Genomic DNA, 23,167 nt, shown 5'->3' on the forward strand with positions numbered 1-23,167 from the left:
AGATTAATACATCCCCGGGTCATCCAGCTCATCTATTCATCCATCCAGTTCATTACTCAAAAGCCCATCTACCTGTTGACCAACCAATCGATCAATCAGACCCAAGGTAAGCAATCATGCCCGTCCATCCAGGCTACTACATCGGTTGCGACACAGTGACCAACCTCGACCCCGAGTCTGCTCCCTGCCCGGAGGGCATGTTCCAACTATACATGTTTGTGCCGGTCACCGGGGTTTTCCTCACCCTGGAGGCTCTTCTAGACGCCATGCTTTCAGATGTGAAAGCGGGCGAGGGATCCGCCGCTTCCAACATGGATGCGCGTGTGGGAGGGGTCTGGTTCCGGTTCAATGTGACCGAAGAGGGACTTGACGGGCCCCTACTGCACCTGGAAGCGATGGCGGAGCTGAAGGTGCGGATCCTGCGTTTGATAGATTTTGCATAAGTAGGGTACCTTGGCTATGGGTTTGTCTCTTCTTTCTTTCTTTTTGTGGTTCTTCTTTGTCCTATTGAGTGTTTTCATATTGCTATCCGAGTCTTTGCGGATAGTGAGCAGGGTATAAAATAATTATGATGCCCACTGTAGACCCATCTATACCCAGTCTATTCAGTTCACTTTGCTTATCCGTTCCATCTAGTTCATCGATCGTAAGTCTATCTATATCTGACAACCAACCAATCAATCCAAAGGTAAGCAACCATGGTCTCTCATCGAGGTTACTACATCAATCCCAACACAGCGATCAACATTGACACTAAGTTTGTTCCCTGTCCGCCGGGCCTCTTCCGACGGTACATGTTTGTGCCGCTCGTTGGGGATTACCTCACCCTGGAGTCCCTCCTCCAGGCCATGGTTCACACCGTGCAGGCAGGCGAGGGGATCGGTGGGGTCAAAGTAGATGACGCGCGTCTGGGCGGGGTCTGGTTCCAGTTCAACGTGACGGAAGAGGAGCCTATTGAGCCTCGACAGCACCTGGAAGCGGTGGCAGACCTGAAGAAGAGGACCCTGGGTTTGATGGAGTTGAGTGAGTGGACATCTCGCATGGATATAGCATCTTAATTATGGAGGTGTTTCTTTCTTTCCGTGGTCCTTCTTTGTCTAATTGAGTGCTTTCATCTTGTTATCCGGATCTGCAGGTGATGTCGGGGTATAAATACCCAAGATGCCCATCTGTAGACCAATCAATTACCGATTTATCTATTTAGTTCATCTTTGTCCATCCATTTCATTCAATTCATCAGTAGAAAGCCCATCAATCAATCAAGCAGTCTAAAGGTAAGCAACCATGACTTACCGTGGTTACCACATTGACTCCAACACGGCAGTCAACCTTGACCGCGGGTTTACACGCTGCCAAATGGGCGTCTTCCGACGGTTCATGTTTGTGCCACTCACAGGGCATTACTTCACCCTGGTGTCCCTCCTCCAGGCCATGCTTTCCGCCGTGAGAGCGGGCGAGGGGATCCCCGCGACCAGTATAGATGCCGTGCGTGCGGGAGGGGTCTGGTTCCGGTTTGATGTGGTAGAGGAGGGACTGATCGAGCCCCGACTGCGCTTGGAGGCGATGGCTGAGCTGAAGATGCGGATCTTGCGTTTGATGGGGATATGAATGGATGGTGGGGGTTTTGTTTGAGAAGGGTACTATCTTGTATGGGTGGGGTGTCTTGACTATGGGATTGTTCTCTTTATACCCTAGCATTATCTCCTTCTTTCATTCATTCTTTCTTGCGCTCTTTCTTTCTGTGTTTGTCCTGGTCTGATTGAGTGTTTCCATCTTCGCAGGTATAAATATCCAGAACGCCCATTGGTAGATTAGTCTATTCCCAGTTATCCAATCCCTCATTCATCCAAGTCACCAGTTTATCAATCAGTCCAAGGCAAGTAACCACCATGCCCTACTATATAAATTCCGACACGGTGTACGACCTGGACCCCCTCTATCTTCCCCGTCATGCAGGCTGTTTCCGCATATACATGTTCGTCCCTGTCCCCGGGGAGTATGCCACCAAGATTTCACTCCTCCAGGCCATGCTTGAAGTAGTGGAGGCGGGGAAGGGGATCCCTGTGCTCGGCTTCGAGCCCAGATATGAGGGAGGGGTCTGAGTCCAGTTCAACGTGACGGAGGAGGATCTTGAAAAGCCTCGACAGCAGGAGACAGCGGTGGCCGACCTGGAGGCGCGAATCCAGGGATTGATGGAGGGAATTGAATCGGAAGGAAGTCGCCGAATACAGTCAGATTTCAGATGAATCCCGATCGAAGATAGAGATTAGTAGTGTGTATTGAGTAGTCAGGCCGATCCCGGACCTCTATATCCCAATGGGGTTTAGAGTGGAGAGAAAGAGCTTGGGTATCACGCCATTGGCCGCTCCGGGGATTGGTCTGCAGTATTCTTACCGTAACTTTCATGACGATCCAACGCTTGTATTGACAGTCTGCCTTGATTGGTTGAATATGGAACACATTCCAACGATGATTGGCCAATGTTCTGACAGACCGGGGTACACAATACGGTCAGGTATGGTACGGTTCGGTCCCAGTACTTCCAGGACTTCCATCCAGGACGATCGGAGGGGCAGGTTGGGATTCTGGTCAGGAAGAATCGGTTTCCCCTCCACCCCTCTTTCTTCCCCTCCCTTTCTTCTTATTTCTTCGGCCTCCCCTCCTTTTCTCTTCTCTTCCCTTCTTCTCCTTTCTTCTTCTTCTCTTCATCTCTCCCTTTTCTTCTCTTCCTCCCCCTATCAAGAGATCTCTGGATTGTCTCTTGTTTACTTTCTTCTCACCTCTTTTCTTCCTCTTCCCCCTTTACATCAGTCAGAATGGTTCAATCGTGAGTACCCTCTTAACACCCCTGGGATCATCCCCAGTTCCGATCCAATTGACTGACTGTTGCCAGCTCCGTTCTCGGTTTCCCCCGTATGGGACGCCTGCGTGACCTCAAGAAGGCCACCGAGGCGTACTGGGGTGACAAGATCTCTCGCGATGAGCTCCTCGCCGAGGGTAAGAGACTCCGTAGCGAGCACTGGAAGATCCAGAAGGATGCCGGTGTCGATGTCATCCCCAGCAACGACTTTGCCTTCTACGATCAGGTTCTCGACCACATCCAGCTCTTCGGTGTCATCCCCGAGCGCTACAGCAAGTATGGTCTCCACCCCGTGGACGAGTACTTCGCCATGGGCCGTGGTCTCCAGAAGCCCGCCAAGGATGGCCAGGAGGCCATCGACGTTCCCTCTTTGGTATGTTCCCCCTACATAAAATACAATCACCCCCCGGTGGCATGCAATACTAATAATCTTCTTCCAGGAAATGGTCAAGTGGTTCGACTCGAACTACCACTACGTCAAGCCCACCCTCCAGGACACCCAGACTTTCAAGCTGAACGCCGACCCTAAGCCCGTCCGCGAGTTCCTCGAGGCCAAGGAGGCTGGCGTCGTCACCCGCCCCGTCATCCTGGGTCCCGTCTCTTTCCTGACCCTCGCCAAGGCCGACCGTGGCCAGACTCTGGACCCCATCTCCAAGATCGATGCCCTGCTCCCCGCCTACGTGGAGCTCCTGACCAAGCTCAAGGAGGCCGGTGCCACCGATGTCCAGATCGATGAGCCCGTCCTGGTCTTTGACCTCCCCGAGAAGTCCAAGGCTGCCTTCAAGCCCGCCTATGAGAAGCTGGGCTCCCTGGGTGCTTCCGCCCCCCGCCTGCTCCTCGCCACCTACTTCGGTGACATCGTCCACAACATCGAGGTTCTCCCCGCCCTGCACAGCCTCCACGGCATCCACGTCGACCTGGTCCGCCACCCCGAGCAGCTCGACACCATCGTTGGTGCCCTCGGCCCCAACCAGGTCCTCTCCGCCGGTGTCGTTGACGGCCGTAACATCTGGAAGACCAACTTCAAGGCCGCCATCGAGAAGGTCGAGCTGGCCATCCAGAAGCTCGGCAAGGACCGTGTCATCGTTGCCACCTCCAGCTCTCTGCTGCACGTCCCCCACACTCTCGCCAGCGAGAAGACCCTCGACGCCGAGGTCCGTGACTGGTTCAGCTTCGCCGTCGAGAAGACCGCCGAGGTCGTCGTCATCGCCAAGGCCGTCACCGAGGGCCCCGCCGCCGTCAAGGAGCAGCTCGAGGCCAACGCCGCCTCCGTCCAGTCGCGTGCCTCCTCCAAGCGCACCAACGACCCCCAGGTGAAGGAGCGCCAGGCCGCCGTCTCCGACGCCATGCACAACCGCAAGTCCGAGTTCACCACCCGTATCGCCGAGCAGAGCAAGTCCATCAACCTGCCCCTCTTCCCCACCACCACCATCGGCTCCTTCCCCCAGACCAAGGAGATCCGTATCCAGCGTAACAAGTTCACCAAGGGCGAGATCACCCCCGCCGAGTACGAGCAGTTCATCGAGAAGGAGATCCGCGAGGTCGTCAAGATCCAGGAGGAGCTCGACCTCGACGTGCTCGTCCACGGTGAGCCCGAGCGTAACGACATGGTGCAGTACTTCGGTGAGCGCCTGACCGGCTACGTCTTCACCACCCACGCCTGGGTCCAGAGCTACGGCTCCCGCTGCGTGCGTCCCCCCATCATCGTCGGTGACATCTCCCGTCCCGCCCCCATGACCGTCAAGGAGTCCAAGTACGCCGTCTCGGTCGCCAACAAGCCCATGAAGGGCATGCTCACGGGCCCCATCACCTGTCTGCGCTGGTCGTTCCCCCGTGACGACGTGCACCAGTCCGTCCAGGCCCAGCAGCTGGCCCTGGCCCTCCGCGACGAGGTCGTCGACCTCGAGGCCGCCGGCATCAAGGTCATCCAGGTCGACGAGCCCGCCCTCCGCGAGGGTCTGCCCCTGCGCGCCGGCACCGAGCGCGAGAAGTACCTGCAGTGGGCCGTCAAGGCCTTCCGCCTGGCCACCGCCGGCGTCACCGACGGCACCCAGATCCACTCCCACTTCTGCTACTCCGAGTTCCAGGACTTCTTCCACGCCATCGCCGCCCTGGACGCCGACGTGCTCTCCATCGAGAACAGCAAGTCGGACGCCAAGCTCCTCAAGGTCTTCATCGACGAGGCCTACCCCCGCCACATCGGCCCCGGTGTGTACGACATCCACTCGCCCCGTGTCCCCAGCGAGCAGGAGATCAAGGACCGCCTCGATGAGATGCTCCAGTACCTGCGCCCCGACCAGCTCTGGGTCAACCCCGACTGCGGTCTGAAGACGCGCCAGTGGCCCGAGACCAAGGCCGCCCTGACCAACATGGTCAACGCGGCCAAGGCCTTCCGCCAGAAGTATGCCAAATAAATATGTGCAAACCTAACAACCGCTGCCTGCCAATGCGGTGACATTCTCAACCCGTCACCGCTAGGGTCTCGTGTTTTTGTGTGATGAGTTACGATGATGATACCAAAAGTTCAACATATGGGTTCATGGTTTGTACTAGAGATACCGGGATGGAGTTATTTCAACATGGAAGTTCAAATTTCAACATATTGCCTCAGGCTTAGCCTTGGGCTTAGATTAATTATTATTATATAATCCTCTCCATATCGTAGGTGTATACTTATATATCATCCCCATGTAGGTCTATAACAGTACCGATCCTCCCAACTCCCTCGTACCTTGTATCAGACAACACGGTCCTGTCCATCTATTCAACATCCCCGCCCCCCAAGCTTGAAAGAAAAGATCAAAACCAAGAACACCAAGGCACAACGGCGCCTCTCCCCTGAACCCCCTCCTCCCCAAACCTCTCCACATACCACTTCCGTCCCCACCTCGCATGCGGCAACAAATTCGCCACCGTATTCACAGCAAACGCCAACCCCGCCAACGGCAACGGCACACCAAGCGCACTAGCCACCTTCGCAGCCGGCACAAACCACGGCGCCAGCCGCAGCGGCGACACAGCCGTCACAGCCGTCTTGGCCCCGACTCCCGCGAGCAAGGAGGGAACGAGGAGCGGCTGGATTGCTGTGCCTGCGAGGGCGAAACCGAACCACTCGGCCCATTCGAAGACGTAGTGCGGGTAGAGGATTGCAGTGAAGGGGCCTTTGGGCGGGGGGATGACGTAGACTTTGGAGTATTTGTTCTTCGACTCCTTTGTGTCTTTGGGTGTAGTGGGTTTCTCTTCGGGTGGAGAGGAGGAGGAGGAAGAGGAAGAGGCAGACGAGGAGCGTTTCGCAACCTCCTCCCTCCTCAGCCTGAAAAGCGTCCTCTCAGAGTAAATATTCCCCGCCATACCCAGCGCAAACACGGCTACCCCAAGAAGAGACGTAGCCCACACCGCCGTCGAATTCCCATTCCCAGTCGAAGCTGACGCAGAAGAAGAAGAAGAAGAAACACCCTCCCACAAAACCTCATACCCAAGCACCCACCCGGCCAAACAGGTCGAATTCAGCCAATTAAAGCAAGCGGCAGACGCCACGATGAACACATGCGTGGGCGACACGCTCGGCGCCATCAAGGGCGACACAATCGCGCGGTTGACGTAGTGGATGAGGTAGAGCGCGACGACGAGCTTGTTCGGCCATGGGAGGGAGTCGATTCCGAGGTTCGAGCATTGTGTGGAGAGAATGTAGAGGAGGTTGAAGGGGCCGACCAGCTCCATGAGCATCCAGCCGAGGCGGCCGGGGATGTTGAGGCTGTTTTTGGGGAGGGAGCTTTTGCCGGCGGGGTAGTAGGGGGTGAGCCATTCGAGGGTTGTGAACTGTTTTTTGTTTTTATTGGTTGTAAGTTGGATGGTTGGTTGGTTTTGTTTGGTATGGGCTGGCTGGGTTGGGTTGGGTTTGGGGTTGCATTGCATATGATGGATGCACTAGGCTGGGGTCTGTTCATTTTTGATATGGAGGGGAAGCTCACCAGTGGAAAGTATTGGAAGATGTTCAGAGCTACCCTGTAAGCGTCTGGCGTGAGCCGGATGAAGTCTCCCACTGGGGGGAGGGATTGAATGGTAGAGGAGATGGCGCCCATGTTGATTGATTGGTATGTAGACGTTGAAGCAATACTGCCCAAATCACAACGTGTAGAGTAGATCAAGGTAAAGATGGATTCAATAAAGCCGTGATGTCACCCCTTTTATATCAATATCACGTGATATACTTTAAATCATGACCCACTTCCCTCGTTGGTACGTACGTACATGTATATGGATTGAATGAATGCCATTGTTCTTTACCATATTTATCATGAACACCAGACCAATCATCTAAACAAGAAAGAAAGAATAAAACATTATCTATGTTAACCGGAAGTATCCATCTGTTCCAACCCCTCGCCCCCGGCTTGTGCCCGCGCGTTCCTCCGTTCGGTCAATTTCTCCATCTTGAATGCTTGGATTTTGGCTTTTAATTCGGTGTCTGCAAGTAACTTAGTTAGCATGGCATGGAGAGAGCTTTGTACAGGGTCAAGGTGGTAAAGAGGGCAAAGCAAGAAAGAGAAAAAAAAACTAACCAGGTGCAACATCCTCCATCGTCAACGGAGTCCTATTAAACGGATCATGCGGATCGCTCAGAAGATGCGACCGGAGCGTAGACCGGTCAATAGACATCTTCGACGCCGGCAATATAACCGGGTCCTCCATCAGCGTGTACATCAGCGGGTCGAGGAACTCATCCGGAACCTCGCCGAGGTCCTCCTCCGCCTGATCGTCAGCGGCCTTCGCGTCGCGGAATTTACCCTGCAGGATCTCCCACCGCTTGAGCTCCTCGGGCGATTTGAGCGACCACTTGCGGAGAATGTCTGCCGCTTTCTCAAAGTTCGCCGGCTTGTAGGACCGTCCGTCGCGGGCGACTGCCACCACGAAGGCCTCCTTCTTCCTTAGGTTGAGGTAGACGTCGACGATCTCGCTGAGGAGTGCGCGCGGGTTGAACCCGTACTGCTGGATGTTGTCGACGCGGAGGCTGGCGCTCTTGGGCCCGACCATCGCGTCGAGGTTGTAGTCGAGCATGTCTGCGAGACGCTGGACGATTTCAGGCATCGTGAAGGACTCGGCTAGTGCGTCTGTGAAGAGCTTGAGCATGGAGACTGTCTCGTTTGTGAGCTGCATGTAGGATTTGGCGTTGCGCTGCGCGGACGCTAGGTGTTCCTCTTTTTGCTGGCGCGTCTGCGCATCCATGCTTGCGCCGTCGCGGCTGAGCTCTGTCTGTGTCTTGTGGATGGTGATGAAGGCGCCGAAGGACTCGTCGAGCACGAAGGTCACGTCGTTGAGGAGCAGGTTGACGTATTTGACGAAGAAGTCGTGGTTCTTCTGCGACTGGTTGTAGAGCTTGTTGCGGTACAGCGTGTTCGGCCAGATGCACTTGATGATCTGGAAGATCTCGTAGCGGATGTTGAACTTGTCGAAGAACTGCGTGTGCGTGCCTGTGTGCTCCGCCTCGATGTAGAACTTCATCAGTGCGTGCAGGAGGTAGTCGTTGGCGAAGGGCATCGAGTTGAGCAGGTCCACTAGGACGCCGCGGGCACCGCCGGGGCGGGGCCACGTCCCCCGGAAGAGGATCGACACGAGGCCTGCCTTGAGGTACGGGTTCTTGATGTAGCTCGTGGTCTCTAGGAGGGTGATGCAGAGCATGACTAGCTCGTCGCCCTGCGTGGCGGTGATGATCTGCGGCATGCACCACATGATGAACTTGAAGTTGCTGACGATGTCTTCTAGGAAGTATTCCGGCAGGCATCGCGACACTTCGGGCTGCTCTTCCGCCAAGGGGAGCTTGATCTGCTCCCGCGGGAAGTCTTTCCCGGAGATCAGCCTCAGCAGCCACACGGTGACGTAGCGCATGAACAACATGGAGCGGGCCTGCCACTGCTCGTCGAACAGCACCCCCTGCAGGCTGTATTTCAACGCCATCCCGAGGTCCAGTTTGTCCTTGTACTTCTTCAACGCCTGCTCGAACACCCGCAGCTGCGTGGGATTGGACGCCCACCGGGGTCGCTCGGACTCGAACCGGTCAATGGTGGACTGCATATGTTTCAGGTCCTTCTCCAGCTGCTCGATCTTGGCCGTGAGGGACTCGCTGCCGTAGTGGTGTGCGGCGACCGTCAGGAAGAAGATCTCCGTGATGAAGTTGGAGACGCCGTCTTCCTTCTGCGAGTAATACGCGTCGGACGCATGCTGGTCGGCGTTCAGCTTAGTCTCGTCCCTTAGATCCACGCGGGGGTTCCGACGCAGGTACGCCACGTCAATCCTGTCAATCTACCGCAGGTCAGATACATGACAACATCACACGGAGTCGCACAAAGCGACATGAGACGCCTACCTTGGTGAAGCTTGCATCCATGAACGGCTCACAGAGATGGTCCAGGCACGTAGTAAGGTTGAACATGAACCCGTCCGACGAGACCGTGTTGGGGTCAACCTGCATGGCTCGTCGCTTGTGGTTGATGTTCAACGCCGTGGCGACCCAGTCAAGGATGCGTTCCCGGGCATCCTTCGACGACCGGATCATGTGGTTGACGATATCCAGCAGGTCCGAGCTGAGAATCTGTTGCATCATGCGGAGTGATTTTTGCGCATTCAGAATATACGACTGGTCTCGCGTCTTGGGACTGGAGAAGTATGACATGGTGACACTGCTCTGCAGCGGCGAAAGGGCAAACCAAGGCCCCAGGAGGGTGTTCTTCTCGAACGTCGCGGGATCGCGAGACGCGTTGAAGATCTCCGACTCGGTCAGTGCGGCGCCGATGACCGCATGGCGAACCAGGTTGCGCAGCGCCTGTCATTATCCTCGTAAGCAAATCGATCCAGACCATATCATAGGTTCGATCTCGCCTACCAGGACATAGGGTTTGTAGTCATCGTTGATGCTCATCTCGGCCAGCTCGCGACTCAATCCCTCCACGGCAGCAATGAAGGCCGGTTTAATGTTCTCATCCTCGTCGAACCGCTTCACAGCCTCGCTCATGAACTCAAAGTCCACGCCCTTGTCGTCTTCGGGTTCCAACAGCAGATAGGGCTGAAGAGGCGACTGGGCCGACGGTTCAAGCCTATGTCAACCCACTCGTCAGTCCCTCTCGTTCACTATAGCAGCCCAAATACCGGGGAGGGGGAAACATACCCAAACATCTCGGGCATCGTGATCGCAAACAGACAGTAGCTGATGCACAGGCGCCTAGCCTCGCAGATGGCGCCAAACTTAGGATCACCATCCCCAGCGCGACGGAAACCCTTATGCAGTTTCGCGATCCTCTTCCAGCACGGGAGCAGATAATCCAACGGCTGCTGCCGGGGCGCATTCGACGCGGCCTCCAGCAAAGCCTGGTCCAAGTTGGACGTATCCACACGCAACTCCTGACCCTGGCTCTCAAGTTCACTCCGCAGACCCGGTAAGAACGCCAGCTTCTGCCCATGGATGTCCTGCGCGCGCTCCTCGTTCAACGTCAGCTTGAACACGGCACACCAGGTGCGGTCCTCGAACGCGGCGAGGCTCTCCTCGGCCTTAGGCGGTGGCGGTGTGGAGGAGACGGGGGTGACATTGTGTGATCGGTCGGGGACCGTCGCCGGGCTGGCTCTTCCGCCGGAGGGAGTGATCTTGACGCGCTTTCCGTCGGACTGCGGCGGCGGCTGCTGCTGCTGCTGCTGCTGCGACGACGGGGTCTTGTCCTCTGATCGCGACGGCGCGGCGGCGGAAGTCGACTGTGGTGACGAAGGCGACGAGTTGGATGCGGACTCTGCTGCGCCTTGAGACTGGGACGGTGGCGGGTTGCCGAGTTTTGCCAACCGCTTGTTGCGGATCTATAGCACGGTTATATCAGCTGTGCGTTCAACGAAATTGTCACCGTCGATCCCACTGACCTTCTCCGCGTCAGACAAATTATCCGCCATTTTTATTCTGACGATAGACGACGCAAGAGAACTAGCTGGCTAGTCTCCTCACGTACTGGGTCGAATCGGCGGGGCAAACAGTGCGGAGAATGAGTTGTGACGGCCGGGGCACGGTGTGAGTGCAACGACCGGTCCACGGGGAGAGTCGACAACGAGAGGAATAGGTCAACCCCGACACAAGAATATTGATGCCACGAAGAAACCCACGACGAAATGAATCCCGGGGTATCAGAGACAGGGAAGAGGAAGGGTTGATGGAGGACGACAAATGATTCGGTGATGGTCTGTGAGATTCGCCAGGCACTGATTATGTGAGCGGGTCGGATTAACTAAGCAGCCAGCTCTCAGTTGACTATTAGAGATCACCATGAATATATCAATATATAGATACATCTATCCATCGCTATAGGTATTTTATGTACTACAAGAAGTCGGTAATGGTTCTCAATTGGTATTCCATGTACAAAAGGACTGGCCTGGGGCCAAGCCACCAGTTCACCCAAGACGCCGTCAAAAAAACACATATGGACATCATCTAAAACAAAACACATGAGGAGAGAAAGACATTAGGGGAGTTGGAAAGCCCAAAGGAGAACATTAATTATAACACCGAAACGGCGCGACGGTATCACAAGAGACTCGGCCCTTCATCAGAATTTCCCCTTGAGCGCATCTAACCGTCGGCAGCTCTTCAACTCCAACGACCGCGCCTCCTTCATCTTCTCGACATCCGGGAAGAACCAGCCTTGGGCGTCTTGGATCATCCGGTCCCGCGCTAGCACCTCGCTCTCGCATTCGTACCGTAGTTTGGAGACATAGTCCACCTCCACGCGTTGATCCAACTGGCGGAATTTGCGGTTGCTGTAGTCATCGACGTCGGTAGGGTTGACGTAGTAGTGGAGGTTGAGCCGGGGTGTGGTCCGATGCTGCGTGTGCGGCGGGACGGGGTCAAATCGGTAGGACGGACCGGCAGGGGTGGAGGAGCCGGTAAAGAGCGAGGAGAGGAGAGGGAGGACGAAGAGGAGGATCAGCGGCAGGAGTTGCTGGATAATGGCCCACGGGGAGGGGGCGGGTTCGGACTGGGCGTTGGCTTCGCGGGGCCTTCTGCGCGGACGGGGACCACCAAACTGATGCACTCGGAAACCGGGACCGCCTCCCATGTTGAAGACGAACTGGGGGCCACCTGCAGATTGAATGAGTCAATCGCGTTCCGTGTTTATAGATGGGAACGGGGCATACCAAATGGAGCGAAACCACCTCCCATACCACCGAAACCACCGTTGAAAAACCGGTTGAACAACTCTTCGGGCGAGATCTCGTCCTCGAACCCAGCACCACCAGCCGACGATCGCGGGAAACCACCACCGAAACCACCGAAAGGAGAGCCCCCGGACGGGCCCGCGCTGGGGGTAAACCTGCTGTCGGGATCGCCGCCAAACTTATCATACTTGGCTTTCTTGTCGGAGTCGGACAGAACCTGGAAAGCACGCGCCACCACTGGTGTTGTCAGCACAGCCCTCATACAGACACAACCATAATAACAAACAAAATCAGGGAAGAACACGCGAAACTCACACTTAAACGCCTCATCGGCCCCCTCATACCCATTCTTATCAGGGTGCGTCAAGAGACTCTGCTTGCGGTAGGCCTTCTTGATCTCGCCATCCGTCGCGGACTTCTCTATCGACAAGATCTCATAAAAGGCCGTGGTGTCGCATTTTCGGATCCTGAGCACGGCGGCCTTCTGATCGGGCGTGTATTTGCGATCCTGGTTCCCCTGGTTGTGCTCGCGGGATTTCGCCGAGCCTCCGTTGTCGACGCCGGACGCGCTGGCGGACGGCATGGCAGCGGTGAATCGATTGACCGGATTTGTATGCGACTGGACCTGGTCTGTCGAGGAGGGACCACCACTGCTTCCCTAACGAGTAGGGTGCGTGGGTAGTTGGTGGCGGGAGCCGTGCGGAGGGGATGTGTTTTTTTTTGCCCTTTCCCTTGAAGCTAGTCACGAATATTGGCCGGTGTTGATTGGCCGGAGGAGGAGAGAGGGTGAGGATAGTTTAAATCTGCACGAAAAAAATCCCCGATAGACTGGAAGAAGAAATGGCGAGGAGCGACAGTGTTGATAATGGATCAACGTGGTGTCTTTTTGCGGAGGTTTGGCCCGAGGGGAGAACCATTGATGGAGGAAGCGCTAAACCCGAAGGATGCGGTTAGTCAGAACTAGACTTCTCTTTCGTCATTTCTTTGCTCGGAATGCCTGGTGTACTCGTCCTTCAATTGTCTGAATACGAGACATCCTAATATCCTATATACTACATAGTTTCCTTCATTTGTCTATTAATTCATAACCGCAAACCATGGCCGGTTCCAACCCCGACACCGCGCAAGAAACCAAGCAGACGCTGGTGCGCCAGTTTCAAGCCTGGGGAGGTGAGTTTTCCTTACCATTGTCAATCAAATCATTCCAGACCAACCCTAACATGCGGTGTCTCGCAGAAAACCCATTCCCCCCGACACTGCTGGCAACCCTGATCACGGCGCAGTACATGCGACCCTTCCAGGCCCTGCCGATGCTCTTCCCGCCCGTCCTGCTCTTCACCAGCTATGCCAACCTGCAGGGTTTCAAGACCGACAGCGCCGGGATCCAGGCGGCCTGGTCTGGTTTGTACCTGCTGCTGGCGGGTCGACGGAAGCAGCAATTCATGAAGAAATGGGGCGCTCGGGGGATTGTGCGCGGGGCGACGATGGGTCTTTGTCTGGTAAATATGGTGGGTGGGGGATTGGCTTATACGTTGGGTAAGAGGGAGGAGGATGATGATGAGTAGGGGGTGGGATGGTAGGATGCTGGGGCGCGAGGACGGCAGGGGATGGGTAGAGGGTGAGTGTAAGAAGGAAAAAGAAGTGGCAGGTATCATGGATTGCGTGATCTTTGCGGTCCATCGATCCATCCATCGATCTATTATGTATGATATGTATGATACGACGATTACTGTACTACTACGGCGGCGCGACCGGTCGCCGGCTGAGATATATATGATGCGTTCCGAGTCCAATCACCCTCTTCATTAGAGAGGATTCAGTTACCGGAGTAAGGATGCTGGGTGAGGAGGAACTGCCGCACAGGGCCCGGGACCAACCTATCTAGGTCTTCGGGGTGGGAGAGACAGGCCTGGCGGGCGAGGGTCGAGCTGATGGGCGGATCACCGGGTTGTCGACCCTCCACCAGCTGGATACGTTGCGCCCATTCCCGACGACCACCCTCGGACTCCCGACCGCCCTGAGCCAGACGGCGCAGGAACTCCTCCTGGTCACGGCGCGAGCCCCACTCAGAGTCGGGACGCATGGTGACGCGCAGCCGATGGTGGGTGAGGAAGGGCACCAACGGCTGGAGGGTGTGGGTGGGTGGATAGTACTTGGGGTCCAAGATCCGGATCAGGGTGTCGTAGCCCGTGAGATGGACCTGCTCCAGGGCGGAGGGATAGACCCCGGCGGCGTCGATGGCCGCCGCCTTGTCGATGAAATACGGCAGCTTGGTGACGCCGATGTCGATGACCGGCAAGGCAGACTCCTCGTTGGCATCATGGTGGCCATCCTCGCGGAGGAGCGTCGCCAGGTGGGCGCGCAGGTCCCGGGCGAACAGATCCATCATGGCCAGACGGTCCTCGAAAGAGGCGGGTTTGGCGGGCTTATCGGCATTCTGGGTCGCTAAGAGGAGTAGTAACCGGACGGGTCTGGACGAGTCCTGGAATTCCCGCAAGGCAGAGCATGCGATTCTCCGATGGGCGAGAGTGGGCGGATTAAAGGAGGAGTCCAAGACGTACAGACGGGAGGGAGCGGGAGATGATGACGGGGTGGATGGCGGGATTGAGGCGCAGAGGTCAAAGGTCCTGGACGCGGTGATGAAATGATGGAGGGTGGAACCATACTGAGCTTTGAGAGACTGGAAAGCGGCCGGAGTGGACATGTCGAACGATCTTTTTTGGTTTTTTTTTCAGGGGGTCAAGGACAGACCTGGTTCATTGGTTTCTTCTTCCATACGAGTTGGAGAGAGTTGAGGTGGAGAGAGAGAGAGTGAAATGCGGCGAACCGGAATGGTCGGAGTGGAGGATCGAGTGTCGCAGGTTGATTGAACTTGGTAACCTGTAACTGGGAGATTAATATTAGATTATTATCATTGTGTGTTATTACTATCTCTCCCATCATTAGATTATCTCTCTCATCATTATCTCAATACTCATCTATATTGTAGATTGTGTTAGATTAATTCATCTCATCCACCAAATGTTCCTGATTATGTCAGCGATCTCGATCTATACCTTTTTTCCCTCTTTTTTTTTATACCTCATCGGTTCATCTGTCTCGCATCCCAGTTAATCTCCGCTCATTCCAAGATCCAATTCCCCTCAGTAAGGGCCAAATTACAACATGCAAGACCATGCAGGTGAAATGAAAACAAGGGGAATTCAAATGACCCCATTCCACCCCGTGCAGCCCGTGCAGCCCACCCGACAGATGAAGTGACACCAGCATCTGAAACCAACCCAACCGTGGATCCCCTCCAGCAGGAAATCAATTTCGGGATGACCGCCCCACCTGTCAGACTCTTTTGGGGGGTTCTGTTGATTGTGTTCCAACTGAGAGGAAATTGTCGAGGGGGATCTAGAATGGTCGACCAGCAGAGATCCTGCCCGTGCAGGAGAGCAATCTCCCTCCTCACAGCTCCAGTCCAGTCCGGCTTTTTAATCCCTTCTCTCCTCTCCTTCTTCTTCTCTTCTTCTTCCTCTCTTCCTTCTTAGTGTCAGAGACCTCGTTCATTCTTTCTCCCCCCCGCCCACGGTCATTCTTTTGTGGTTGGTTCTTGCCTGCGAATCGATTTCGCCCTTCCATTCCCTTTTCGGTCTCTCGTACTCCTAGAACAGACATTGATTGTCTTGTTGATCTAAAGTATAAAAAGAAAAAGAAAGAAAAAAACAAGAGAAACAACAAATCAGAAACCATGCAGCTCTCCAACAAGCTCTCCGTGGCCCTGATGGCCGCTCTGGCCGTGGGTTCCGACGCCAGCACTCACGCCCGTCATGCCCGTCACTTCCACCCTCGTGGTCTGAACGGCACTGAGCCCTCGTCCTCCTCGGCTGTCTCGTCTACTTCCAGCCTGCCGGTGTCTTCTCCCTCGTCGTCCGCTGTCTCTTCCACTGCGGTCTCGTCCACCCCCGCCTCTTCCTCGGGCGTGGCTTCCTCCACTCCCCTCTACCCCAGCTCGTCCGCCGTCGGTGCCGGTTCGTCCTCGGGCGCGGCCACCACGAGCGCCGTTCTCAGCACCGGTCTGCCCGGCTTCAGCACCGCCTCTGGCGATGTCTCCTCCAGTGCCGGTGCTAGCGACATCACCGTCACCTACACTCTGGGAACCGGTTCTTCTACCTCCGTGGTGACCACTACCATCCACCGCACCTCGACCGCTGTCCACACCGTCACGGCCGTATGTTTCTCCAACGCTTCCCTAGGCAATCCCTGGATGCTAACTATGCATCAATAGACCCCCACTCCCTCGGAGTCCGGCAACGGCGCGGAGTCCACCGAGTCGTCTGGCTCGACCAGCACCGCCACCCTCCTGCCCGTCACCTCCGGCAACGGCGAGGGTTGCAGCCCCACCGCTACCGTCACCGTCACTGTGGTATGTATGCCCTCCTTTCTCGATTAAAGCACAGTGCTAACGCAGATGGATAGACTGCCACCCCGACGGGTTCGTCTGGCGATCACCACGGCCACGGAGGTCACGGCCACGGAGATCACGGCTACGACCACGACGATGAGGATGATGAGGATGACGAGGGTGATGATGAGGATGACGAGGGTGATGATGAGGATGACGACGAGGACGATGATAAGGATGATGATGACCACCACCACCACGGTCCCCCCCGTCCCACCGGCCGGCCCCATCCTCCCTTCCCCGGCAATGGCACCGTCCCCGTCCCCAGCAGCAGCATCCCCGTCAGCAGCAGCATCCCCATCCCTAGCAGCAGCAGCATCCCCAGCAGCAGCGTCGCCAAGTCCAGCGGCTTCGCGACCAGCAGCAAGGCGGCTGCCCCCACCAACTTCCGCCGTAGCAACTAAGGCGGACCCTGGTGAAGGAAACCGTTGGTCGGTCCCTCGACGGGGCGATTCGCCCGGTCGTTCATATCTGAGCTTCTCTGGAGAAATTTGATGCGTCTAGACTTTTCGTTCTCATCTTATCCGATGGGGTGATCCTGTCGGTGGTTCTTCAATTCTTACCGGGGTTGACCACGCCCTGGGACAGTTTATCTTGTACCGCCTTTTTTTTATTCTTTCATTTCTCTTTGAGGTTCTTCTATTCTTTTTCCTGGTGAAATGCTGGGTGAATTGACGCTGTGGAAGGGACGGTCCAACGCATGACAAAAGACAAAAAGTAGCCGGGAGAATTTAGAGTTCTTGTACAAATGTAACGTGGTGTTTCTCTTGATCGGTCCGTTCACTCATTCATTCTTTGGACGTGTACGTCACAACATATTACATATTCGATTTTTTCTATATTCGTCTATATTCTCGGATATCCTACCGTATATTGTATCTTAGATGAAATCCCTTGTATCCGTTGTATTCAAGTCTATCATATCATGTCCTATATGATGTACGAAGTCTATTATACTGTACATAAAACTATAAAATATCACCTAAACTCCTCAGGAACCCCCTCCCTAACAACCCTCTCCCTCATCGCCCTCCACTCCAACCACGTAACCCCCTGCACCAAGCAATCCGCCAAATCATCCAACTTCCCAATTTCAATCCCACTCTCAATCTCCACATTTGGTTCTTCTTCCTTGTCGACATCCTTGTCTGTGTCACCCCGCTGTCCTCCCGCGGTGCCGTCGGCCATCTCCGAGCGGGTTGGGGTTTTCTTCCGTGTTCGGGGTGAGCCGTGCCATTTGGCTAGGTAGGCGGTTATTGTTTTTTGGAGGGCGGGGGAGGGGGTGGAGGGTATTTGGAGGGACAGTCGTGTATCGTCTGTTGTTGTTGTTGTAGGAGTATCTGTGGGTGTATTTGTAGTGGTTTCGGCAGGTGTAGGTGTAGATGCAGATGCAGATGTAGATGCACCCCATCCAGGCTCTGAACAAGACGCAACACCTGTATGACCCGCCGAGGTAACAGATGACGACGCTGCTATCGAGGAAATATCCCCCAAAGAAGCAGAAGAAGCGGAAGCAGAAGAACAAGCAGCCTCAAGCCACCCCCCAACAAGCGCAATCTTAACCTTCTTCCCCTCCTTAGCCGACTTCTTCTTCTTCTTCTTTTCTCCTTCCTCGCCCTTCACCTTCTCCACCCCCTTCCCATGCTCAAGAGAAGACACCCCCCTCACCAACTCCCAATACCTCCCCACCCGCCTCGGCTCAACCCCAACCACAACGGGCGGTGTCTTCAGCTGCCTCCCCAGGGTAAACAGCACAGCATGCAACATGCCCTCGAAAACACCCACCCGCAGCGACCACTCCTGCACAGCGCTGGCGCCGCCCGAGCGGAACCGCTGCCGCTCGATGAGGAGGTGCGTGGGGCGGTAGCGGGCTAGAAGGGTAGTTAGGAGGGTGTATGCGCGGGGAGCGTATGTTTCTGGGGTGAATGTTTCTTTGTCTTCTTTTTCTTTTTCTTTTTCTTTTTCTTTTTCTTTTTCTTCTTGGTCTTTTTCTGTTTGGGTGGGTTGGGGTGTTGATGAGGGGGGTGGTGATGATTGGCTGGTAGCGAATTCTTGTAGAGATGCGTCTGTTATGGGAAGACGGTGCCACGCGTTGAGGTATACTACTCCTCCTCCTCCTTTGTTGTTAGACGTGTCTGTACATCCCGTATTGTTTTTCTCTGACCAATCCAGAGTGGAAGAAATCGAAGACGAAGAAGAAGAAGAATGAGGAGGAGGAACAACCAAATGCGCAAACGCCAAATTCCTTATCCCCATGTCAATACTCAACACACTGAGTCCCTGGCTCTCATCGCGACTGCAACTGCGAACCCGTCCCAACTCCGCCGCCAGACGCGCGGCGAGAACGGGCTTTGGCCCGGATGATTTGATGCCTGTTGCTTGGGCGAGGCGTTGGAGTTGGGTTACTTTGAGGGTGTTCATTTTGCCTCTCTCTCTTTGGTATTTATTTAGAGGGTATTGTGTGGTACATTGTCTGTGGATGTTGTTGTTGTTGTTGAGATTGTGTGTTGGTTCAAGGTTGTCTAGGTAGAATTAGATTGGTGGTCGTTACTGTAGTATGGATGGATCAAGTTGGAGATTGTTTTGGTGTTATCTGTTATCACTCGCCGCTTTTACGGTGGATCGTGGATCCGTGGAGCGAATGGTTGAGCTGATATATACTTTGACCCTAATCCTACCTACATATATATACTAGATCTTCCCGTAGGCACCAAGTAAATAATAAATATAAAGAATAAATTAATGTATTAATTTAGATGAACACCCTCCCTCATATTCATACACACGGTATGCCTTTATTCTCTATCCAATCCAACATTACCCTAGGCCCAGGAGACCCGGAACCTTCTTAACACCGCGTAATAATAAAGTAAAAGAGTAGATAAAACAGAAAATCCCCCAACGCCGGTCCCAGAATCACCGATGCAAGGCGCTGAACTGCAATTACAAGTCTAAAGAGGAAAATAAAACAAAAATCACGACAGTGGCGACGCTGTCGAAAGCAGAAAGTGAAGCTAAGACATGGTCACATCTTCAACGACGCTCTCACGCACGTAAAGAATAGGCGCCCACACGCGCCAGTGCAGCACGCCCAGATGCGCCAGCCGCATGGAGATGCGATCGATATCATAGTGCTGGTGCGGCATGGGCGTGGACGGGTAATTCCGCTGCGACTCGCAGATAGCCAGCGGCGACATGTTCAGGTACTTGCGCGCCGAGGCGAACGTCGATCCCAGCAGCTTGTCGCGTAGCGTTCGCTGGAAGTACTGGAATAGCTCTGTCTCGTTGGAGAGGTGCCACTCCAGGGCTCGCTCGATCAGCCCGATCATGCCGTCGGATGCCATGCCGCCGCCGCTGCTGCTGCCGCCGCGGGCGGCGTGGACGAAGCGCGCGATCTCCAGCGCGATGCTGTGCACGTTCTTCACCCACGGCACGGAGCCGCGCGGGCTGTCGTCGCTTTCTTCCATCAGCGTGCCGATGCGCGATCGGAACGAGGCGTACGTGGCGGCCGCCGCTGGGAGGTAGCGTTTCTGCGGGTTTTGCTGGGTAAAGAACTCGAAGATGAGCCAGCAGATGTCCAGGCTGATGAGGTTCTGCATGCAGGCGCGCAGTTGCCACAGGCGGTCGGAGTCGAAGACGAACGTCTCGGGGAATCCCTCGGGGCTGTGGAACTGCAGCAGGAGGTCTGACAGGCCGTGGAAGAGGAGCGAGATAGGCCGGAAGCCGTCTGCCGGTGCGGGGTGGTGTCGGCGCTGGAGATCCCGGTCTTGCAGATCCTCATACCACAGGCGTGAGGCCTCCACGCGGAAGTTGTCTCGCTCGATCTTCCCGCGGAAGTACTCCTGCAGAAAGAGGATGGTGTCTTCGATGAGGAGTACGCGGAATGCGCGGATTTGGTGGTTGGCGACGTCCTGGAAAGCATATTAGCCCTTGTTCGATCCGGGGGTGGGGCTTGCCATCCTCCCGGCGTACCAGTTTCATGGCCTCCAGAATCGCAAACAGTGTCTGGAGGCCCCGGACAATCTCCATCGAGTCTTGGGACTGCGACCCCACACTGATGTGTTCCACCATCCGATCGGCCCACTCGTCGCGCATCGGCGCGCAATGGGTCTTGAGCAACGCCGCCAGCCACTGGGCCACGCCTACCATGTCAAGGACGCCCTTCTGAATCTGCTGCATCAGCAGGGCCACGTCCAGGTTCTGCATCACGCTGGGGTGGTCCCGTTCGGGCACCAGCGTTTTCAACACGTCCTGCAGGGTCTCGAACATGGCGGGGAGTCGCGGCTCAAAGGCTGATTGGAGATCTTCCTGCGAGGCAGCATCGCCGACCACCGCCTGGGACGCGTGGCAGGCGTAGATGGTGATCTCCGTGGCCATGGCTTCCCAATATTCGGCAGCCTCCCTCCGCTTCCGGCGACCCTTTTCGCCGTCGAGGTCCGGTTTGAAATGGAGGTCGCGATCGAAGTTGGCGTCCATGCGGAGGTTGATATTACTCATGATGCAGGGCAGGTCGAGTTCGCTCAGGGTGCCCTTGGTGACGGGAGGCAATCGCTTGGCGGTAAGAAGCAGCTTGTGCTCCTTGTGCGTGAGGTTGAGCGCCGCGGGGATGTCGATGGCTTGGGACGAGGCGGCTGGGGATCGGGACGGTGCGGCATCGTTACCCAGGGCGAACCGACTCGGTCGGCGCTGTGGAGCCGGGGCATGGTTGGGGTCGCGGTGGTCCAACGAGTCGTTCTTGGGCGAATCCTTCGAGTGACCTGAGCCTCCGTACGTTTCCAACGGACATTCGCTGCTTCGTTCCTCCTGTTGCTTCCGCGGCGTGTCCCGCTGGGCCTCCTTTGTCTTTTGGAGGTCCATCTCCATCAATCCACGTACCCCACTGACTGACAAGTAGCTCAATGATAGAGAGAGATAGCGAGAGATAGAGAGAGAGGAAAGGAAGGACGGAGAAGGGAGGTGAAAGCAAGATCGGACGAATTGAGATCGTGAAAGTTCACTCGGGCATTCCCTTTCGACAGCTGAAGCAAGGCACTGCAACCCTCCACCAGTTGGCGGGACGATCTGGGGGAGGAGAAGGAGGGGAGAATGGGATGGAGAACAACCCCCTTGGTGGAGCTACTCCTTGAGTCAGTCCTTACCTCCGACCTGTCGACGGCGAGGGGGAAAGGAAATAGTTTACTCACCTTGCTATCTATCTATTACTGACGCCTGTCGATCGCGATGTCGATCACGGACTAAAATATTCTCCTTTTCCCCTTCTTTTGGTGTCTGGCCTAATTTCTTTCTTTGTCTTTGTCTTTTGTCTTTTGTCTTCCTTGTCTTTCTTTTTGTATTTCTTGTCTCTCTTCTTGTCTCTTTTTGTTGGTGTTGACCCACAGTGTCACCTCTGGGAATAAATCCGTTGAATCAACGCGGGGACCAAGGGACGGATCCACTCGGCTGTCACGATATAAGAAGAAGCGAATAAAAGAGGAGAGTAGATATAGGAAGGAAAGAGAAGAGAGAGAGACAGAGAGAGAGAGAGGGATGGAGAGAGAGGATGGAGAGGGAAAGCAAACAAGTACAGAAGCACTGGCAAATCGGCGACAGAATTAACCCCAATAATAAAAATAAAATAGAGGAAAAAAAATCAAACCCAGATTGGCAAAGAGACCGGGATGATCGTGGTCTGATATAAACCAGTGATGAAAGGCCAGTCAGTCAGTGCACGAGCAGGGCGCGTGGGGTTGATCTCCCTTCTTGTCACATTACTGGAGTTCAAGGATGAAGAGAGGGAGAAGTCAAGGAAGTCAAGAGAGGGATTGCCCCATGCGTGTACAGTAGTAATCCACCGACTTAATAATAGCAGAGAAGGATCGATTATGGAAAGAAAAGAATTGACGAAGAGAACAAAAAGAACGATTGAAATCGAATGCAGTTGCGGGTCACGAGGGGCGCAAAGCATCACCGTCTTCAGCAATCAAATCAATCATCCCCACTTCGGCTTCTGCGTCTGCTTCTACCTCAACCTCACTTTTGACCCTTCGAGCTGGTTCGGTAAAAGTGAGGCTGAAGTTGGGGTCCGCCGGGATTTCTTTTCCCTTTCTTTCCTAGGTCTCTTGTTGTTTCTTTCGCGTTACTACTCTGGATCTTGATCTGATTCCTTCTTTCTTTCTTTTTTTCACCCTCTATTCATCCCCTCTGGTCTACATGCACGGAGAAGTTCGTTTCCGGAAGATGGACCCGAAGATACCAGTTCAAAAACGTTGAAATACTCTAGTCCCCTCTTGAATCTCCGAAACCAGAGGTGGATCAGTGAAGCATCTAGGGCTGATCGGATGCTGGGGAAGTCTCCCAAGTGGAGACATCGACAACAATCCCATCTCCCAAGTCGGTTTCATGGGGACTGAACCCCCTTGGGAGATCGCCTGTCCACCACATTCCATTGTACGATCCTGTGTACCGTCTGATCCCGACTGGGTGCTGAATGCCCTGCTCCCTGCTGCTGTTACCCGGGAGGTCAGGTACTTGCCCTGTCCTGAGTCCGGGGTTTAAGAGGGATTGTTGAGAAGAGGAACAAAGCAAAGCGTGGGAAACAGGGAGGCAAAATAATATTAATCATCAAGAAAAAAAAAAAAAAAAAAAAAAAAGGACCACAAAGAAGAGGAAGAGGAAGAAGATGAAAGGAA

General features: G+C 54.9%; 13 protein-coding genes across 13 annotated transcripts; 7 read left to right on the top strand and 6 right to left on the bottom strand.

The window, feature by feature from the left end:
* Nucleotides 1–116: 116 nt before the first annotated feature.
* BDW47DRAFT_120390 (uncharacterized protein) lies at nt 117–443 on the top strand (the record flags this gene model as incomplete). The annotated part of the gene is made up of 1 exon (XM_024815481.1): nt 117–443. One exon carries the CDS (start codon nt 117–119, stop codon nt 441–443), a length of 327 nt encoding a protein of 108 aa, XP_024668451.1.
* Nucleotides 444–608: 165 nt separating this feature from the next.
* On the top strand, nt 609–1,823 carry BDW47DRAFT_134342 (uncharacterized protein). Its single transcript, XM_024818057.1, has 2 exons — nt 609–1,023; nt 1,325–1,823. The coding sequence occupies exons 1-2, from the start codon at nt 699–701 to the stop codon at nt 1,606–1,608; spliced, it is 609 nt and encodes a 202-aa protein (XP_024668452.1). The 5' UTR covers nt 609–698; the 3' UTR covers nt 1,609–1,823.
* Nucleotides 1,404–2,208, top strand: BDW47DRAFT_112286 (uncharacterized protein). Its single transcript, XM_024814139.1, has one exon. It carries the CDS (start codon nt 1,890–1,892, stop codon nt 2,100–2,102), a length of 213 nt encoding a protein of 70 aa, XP_024668453.1. The 5' UTR covers nt 1,404–1,889; the 3' UTR covers nt 2,103–2,208.
* Nucleotides 2,209–2,816: 608 nt separating this feature from the next.
* BDW47DRAFT_120393 (5-methyltetrahydropteroyltriglutamate--homocysteine S-methyltransferase) lies at nt 2,817–5,274 on the top strand (the record flags this gene model as incomplete). The annotated part of the gene is made up of 3 exons (XM_024815482.1): nt 2,817–2,827; nt 2,894–3,233; nt 3,301–5,274. 3 exons carry the CDS (start codon nt 2,817–2,819, stop codon nt 5,272–5,274), a joined length of 2,325 nt encoding a protein of 774 aa, XP_024668454.1.
* A 385-nt stretch (nt 5,275–5,659) lies between these two features.
* BDW47DRAFT_129073 (3-oxo-5-alpha-steroid 4-dehydrogenase family protein) lies at nt 5,660–6,942 on the bottom strand (the record flags this gene model as incomplete). The annotated part of the gene is made up of 2 exons (XM_024816940.1): nt 5,660–6,679; nt 6,832–6,942. The coding sequence occupies 2 exons, from the start codon at nt 6,940–6,942 to the stop codon at nt 5,660–5,662; spliced, it is 1,131 nt and encodes a 376-aa protein (XP_024668455.1).
* Nucleotides 6,943–7,124: 182 nt separating this feature from the next.
* On the bottom strand, nt 7,125–11,023 carry BDW47DRAFT_78089 (ubiquitin-ubiquitin ligase UFD2). Its single transcript, XM_024819840.1, has 6 exons — nt 10,760–11,023; nt 10,023–10,699; nt 9,741–9,951; nt 9,225–9,680; nt 7,423–9,160; nt 7,125–7,328 (listed from the first exon to the last, which is right to left on the bottom strand). Exons 1-6 carry the CDS (start codon nt 10,787–10,789, stop codon nt 7,213–7,215), a joined length of 3,228 nt encoding a protein of 1,075 aa, XP_024668456.1. The 5' UTR covers nt 10,790–11,023; the 3' UTR covers nt 7,125–7,212.
* Nucleotides 11,024–11,216: 193 nt separating this feature from the next.
* BDW47DRAFT_78094 (J domain-containing protein) lies at nt 11,217–12,911 on the bottom strand. The gene is made up of 3 exons (XM_024819841.1): nt 12,365–12,911; nt 12,029–12,286; nt 11,217–11,972 (listed from the first exon to the last, which is right to left on the bottom strand). Exons 1-3 carry the CDS (start codon nt 12,630–12,632, stop codon nt 11,440–11,442), a joined length of 1,059 nt encoding a protein of 352 aa, XP_024668457.1. The 5' UTR covers nt 12,633–12,911; the 3' UTR covers nt 11,217–11,439.
* A 165-nt stretch (nt 12,912–13,076) lies between these two features.
* BDW47DRAFT_134344 (uncharacterized protein) lies at nt 13,077–13,614 on the top strand (the record flags this gene model as incomplete). Its single annotated transcript, XM_024818058.1, has 2 exons — nt 13,077–13,219; nt 13,286–13,614. The coding sequence occupies exons 1-2, from the start codon at nt 13,147–13,149 to the stop codon at nt 13,612–13,614; spliced, it is 402 nt and encodes a 133-aa protein (XP_024668458.1). The 5' UTR covers nt 13,077–13,146.
* A 6-nt stretch (nt 13,615–13,620) lies between these two features.
* Nucleotides 13,621–14,907, bottom strand: BDW47DRAFT_78097 (nicotinate-nicotinamide nucleotide adenylyltransferase). The gene has a single exon (XM_024819842.1). The coding sequence runs from the start codon at nt 14,751–14,753 to the stop codon at nt 13,866–13,868; it is 888 nt and encodes a 295-aa protein (XP_024668459.1). The 5' UTR covers nt 14,754–14,907; the 3' UTR covers nt 13,621–13,865.
* Nucleotides 14,908–15,685: 778 nt separating this feature from the next.
* Nucleotides 15,686–17,335, top strand: BDW47DRAFT_78100 (uncharacterized protein). The gene is made up of 3 exons (XM_024819843.1): nt 15,686–16,265; nt 16,323–16,460; nt 16,514–17,335. The coding sequence occupies exons 1-3, from the start codon at nt 15,786–15,788 to the stop codon at nt 16,901–16,903; spliced, it is 1,008 nt and encodes a 335-aa protein (XP_024668460.1). The 5' UTR covers nt 15,686–15,785; the 3' UTR covers nt 16,904–17,335.
* Nucleotides 17,336–17,477: 142 nt separating this feature from the next.
* BDW47DRAFT_129079 (uncharacterized protein) lies at nt 17,478–18,920 on the bottom strand (the record flags this gene model as incomplete). Its single annotated transcript, XM_024816941.1, has 2 exons — nt 17,478–18,370; nt 18,773–18,920. The coding sequence occupies 2 exons, from the start codon at nt 18,918–18,920 to the stop codon at nt 17,478–17,480; spliced, it is 1,041 nt and encodes a 346-aa protein (XP_024668461.1).
* A 593-nt stretch (nt 18,921–19,513) lies between these two features.
* Nucleotides 19,514–21,356, bottom strand: BDW47DRAFT_129080 (TCP11 family protein; the record flags this gene model as incomplete). Its single annotated transcript, XM_024816942.1, has 2 exons — nt 19,514–20,410; nt 20,472–21,356. The coding sequence occupies 2 exons, from the start codon at nt 21,354–21,356 to the stop codon at nt 19,514–19,516; spliced, it is 1,782 nt and encodes a 593-aa protein (XP_024668462.1).
* Nucleotides 21,357–21,585: 229 nt separating this feature from the next.
* On the top strand, nt 21,586–23,070 carry BDW47DRAFT_112300 (uncharacterized protein). The gene is made up of 2 exons (XM_024814140.1): nt 21,586–21,604; nt 21,683–23,070. The coding sequence occupies exon 2, from the start codon at nt 22,184–22,186 to the stop codon at nt 22,631–22,633; it is 450 nt and encodes a 149-aa protein (XP_024668463.1). The 5' UTR covers nt 21,586–21,604; nt 21,683–22,183; the 3' UTR covers nt 22,634–23,070.
* The last annotated feature ends 97 nt before the right edge of the window (nt 23,071–23,167 follow it).

The sequence above is a fragment of the Aspergillus candidus genome (assembly GCF_002847045.1).
Source record: "Aspergillus candidus strain CBS 102.13 unplaced genomic scaffold BDW47scaffold_63, whole genome shotgun sequence".
NCBI lineage: Eukaryota > Fungi > Ascomycota > Eurotiomycetes > Eurotiales > Aspergillaceae > Aspergillus > Aspergillus candidus.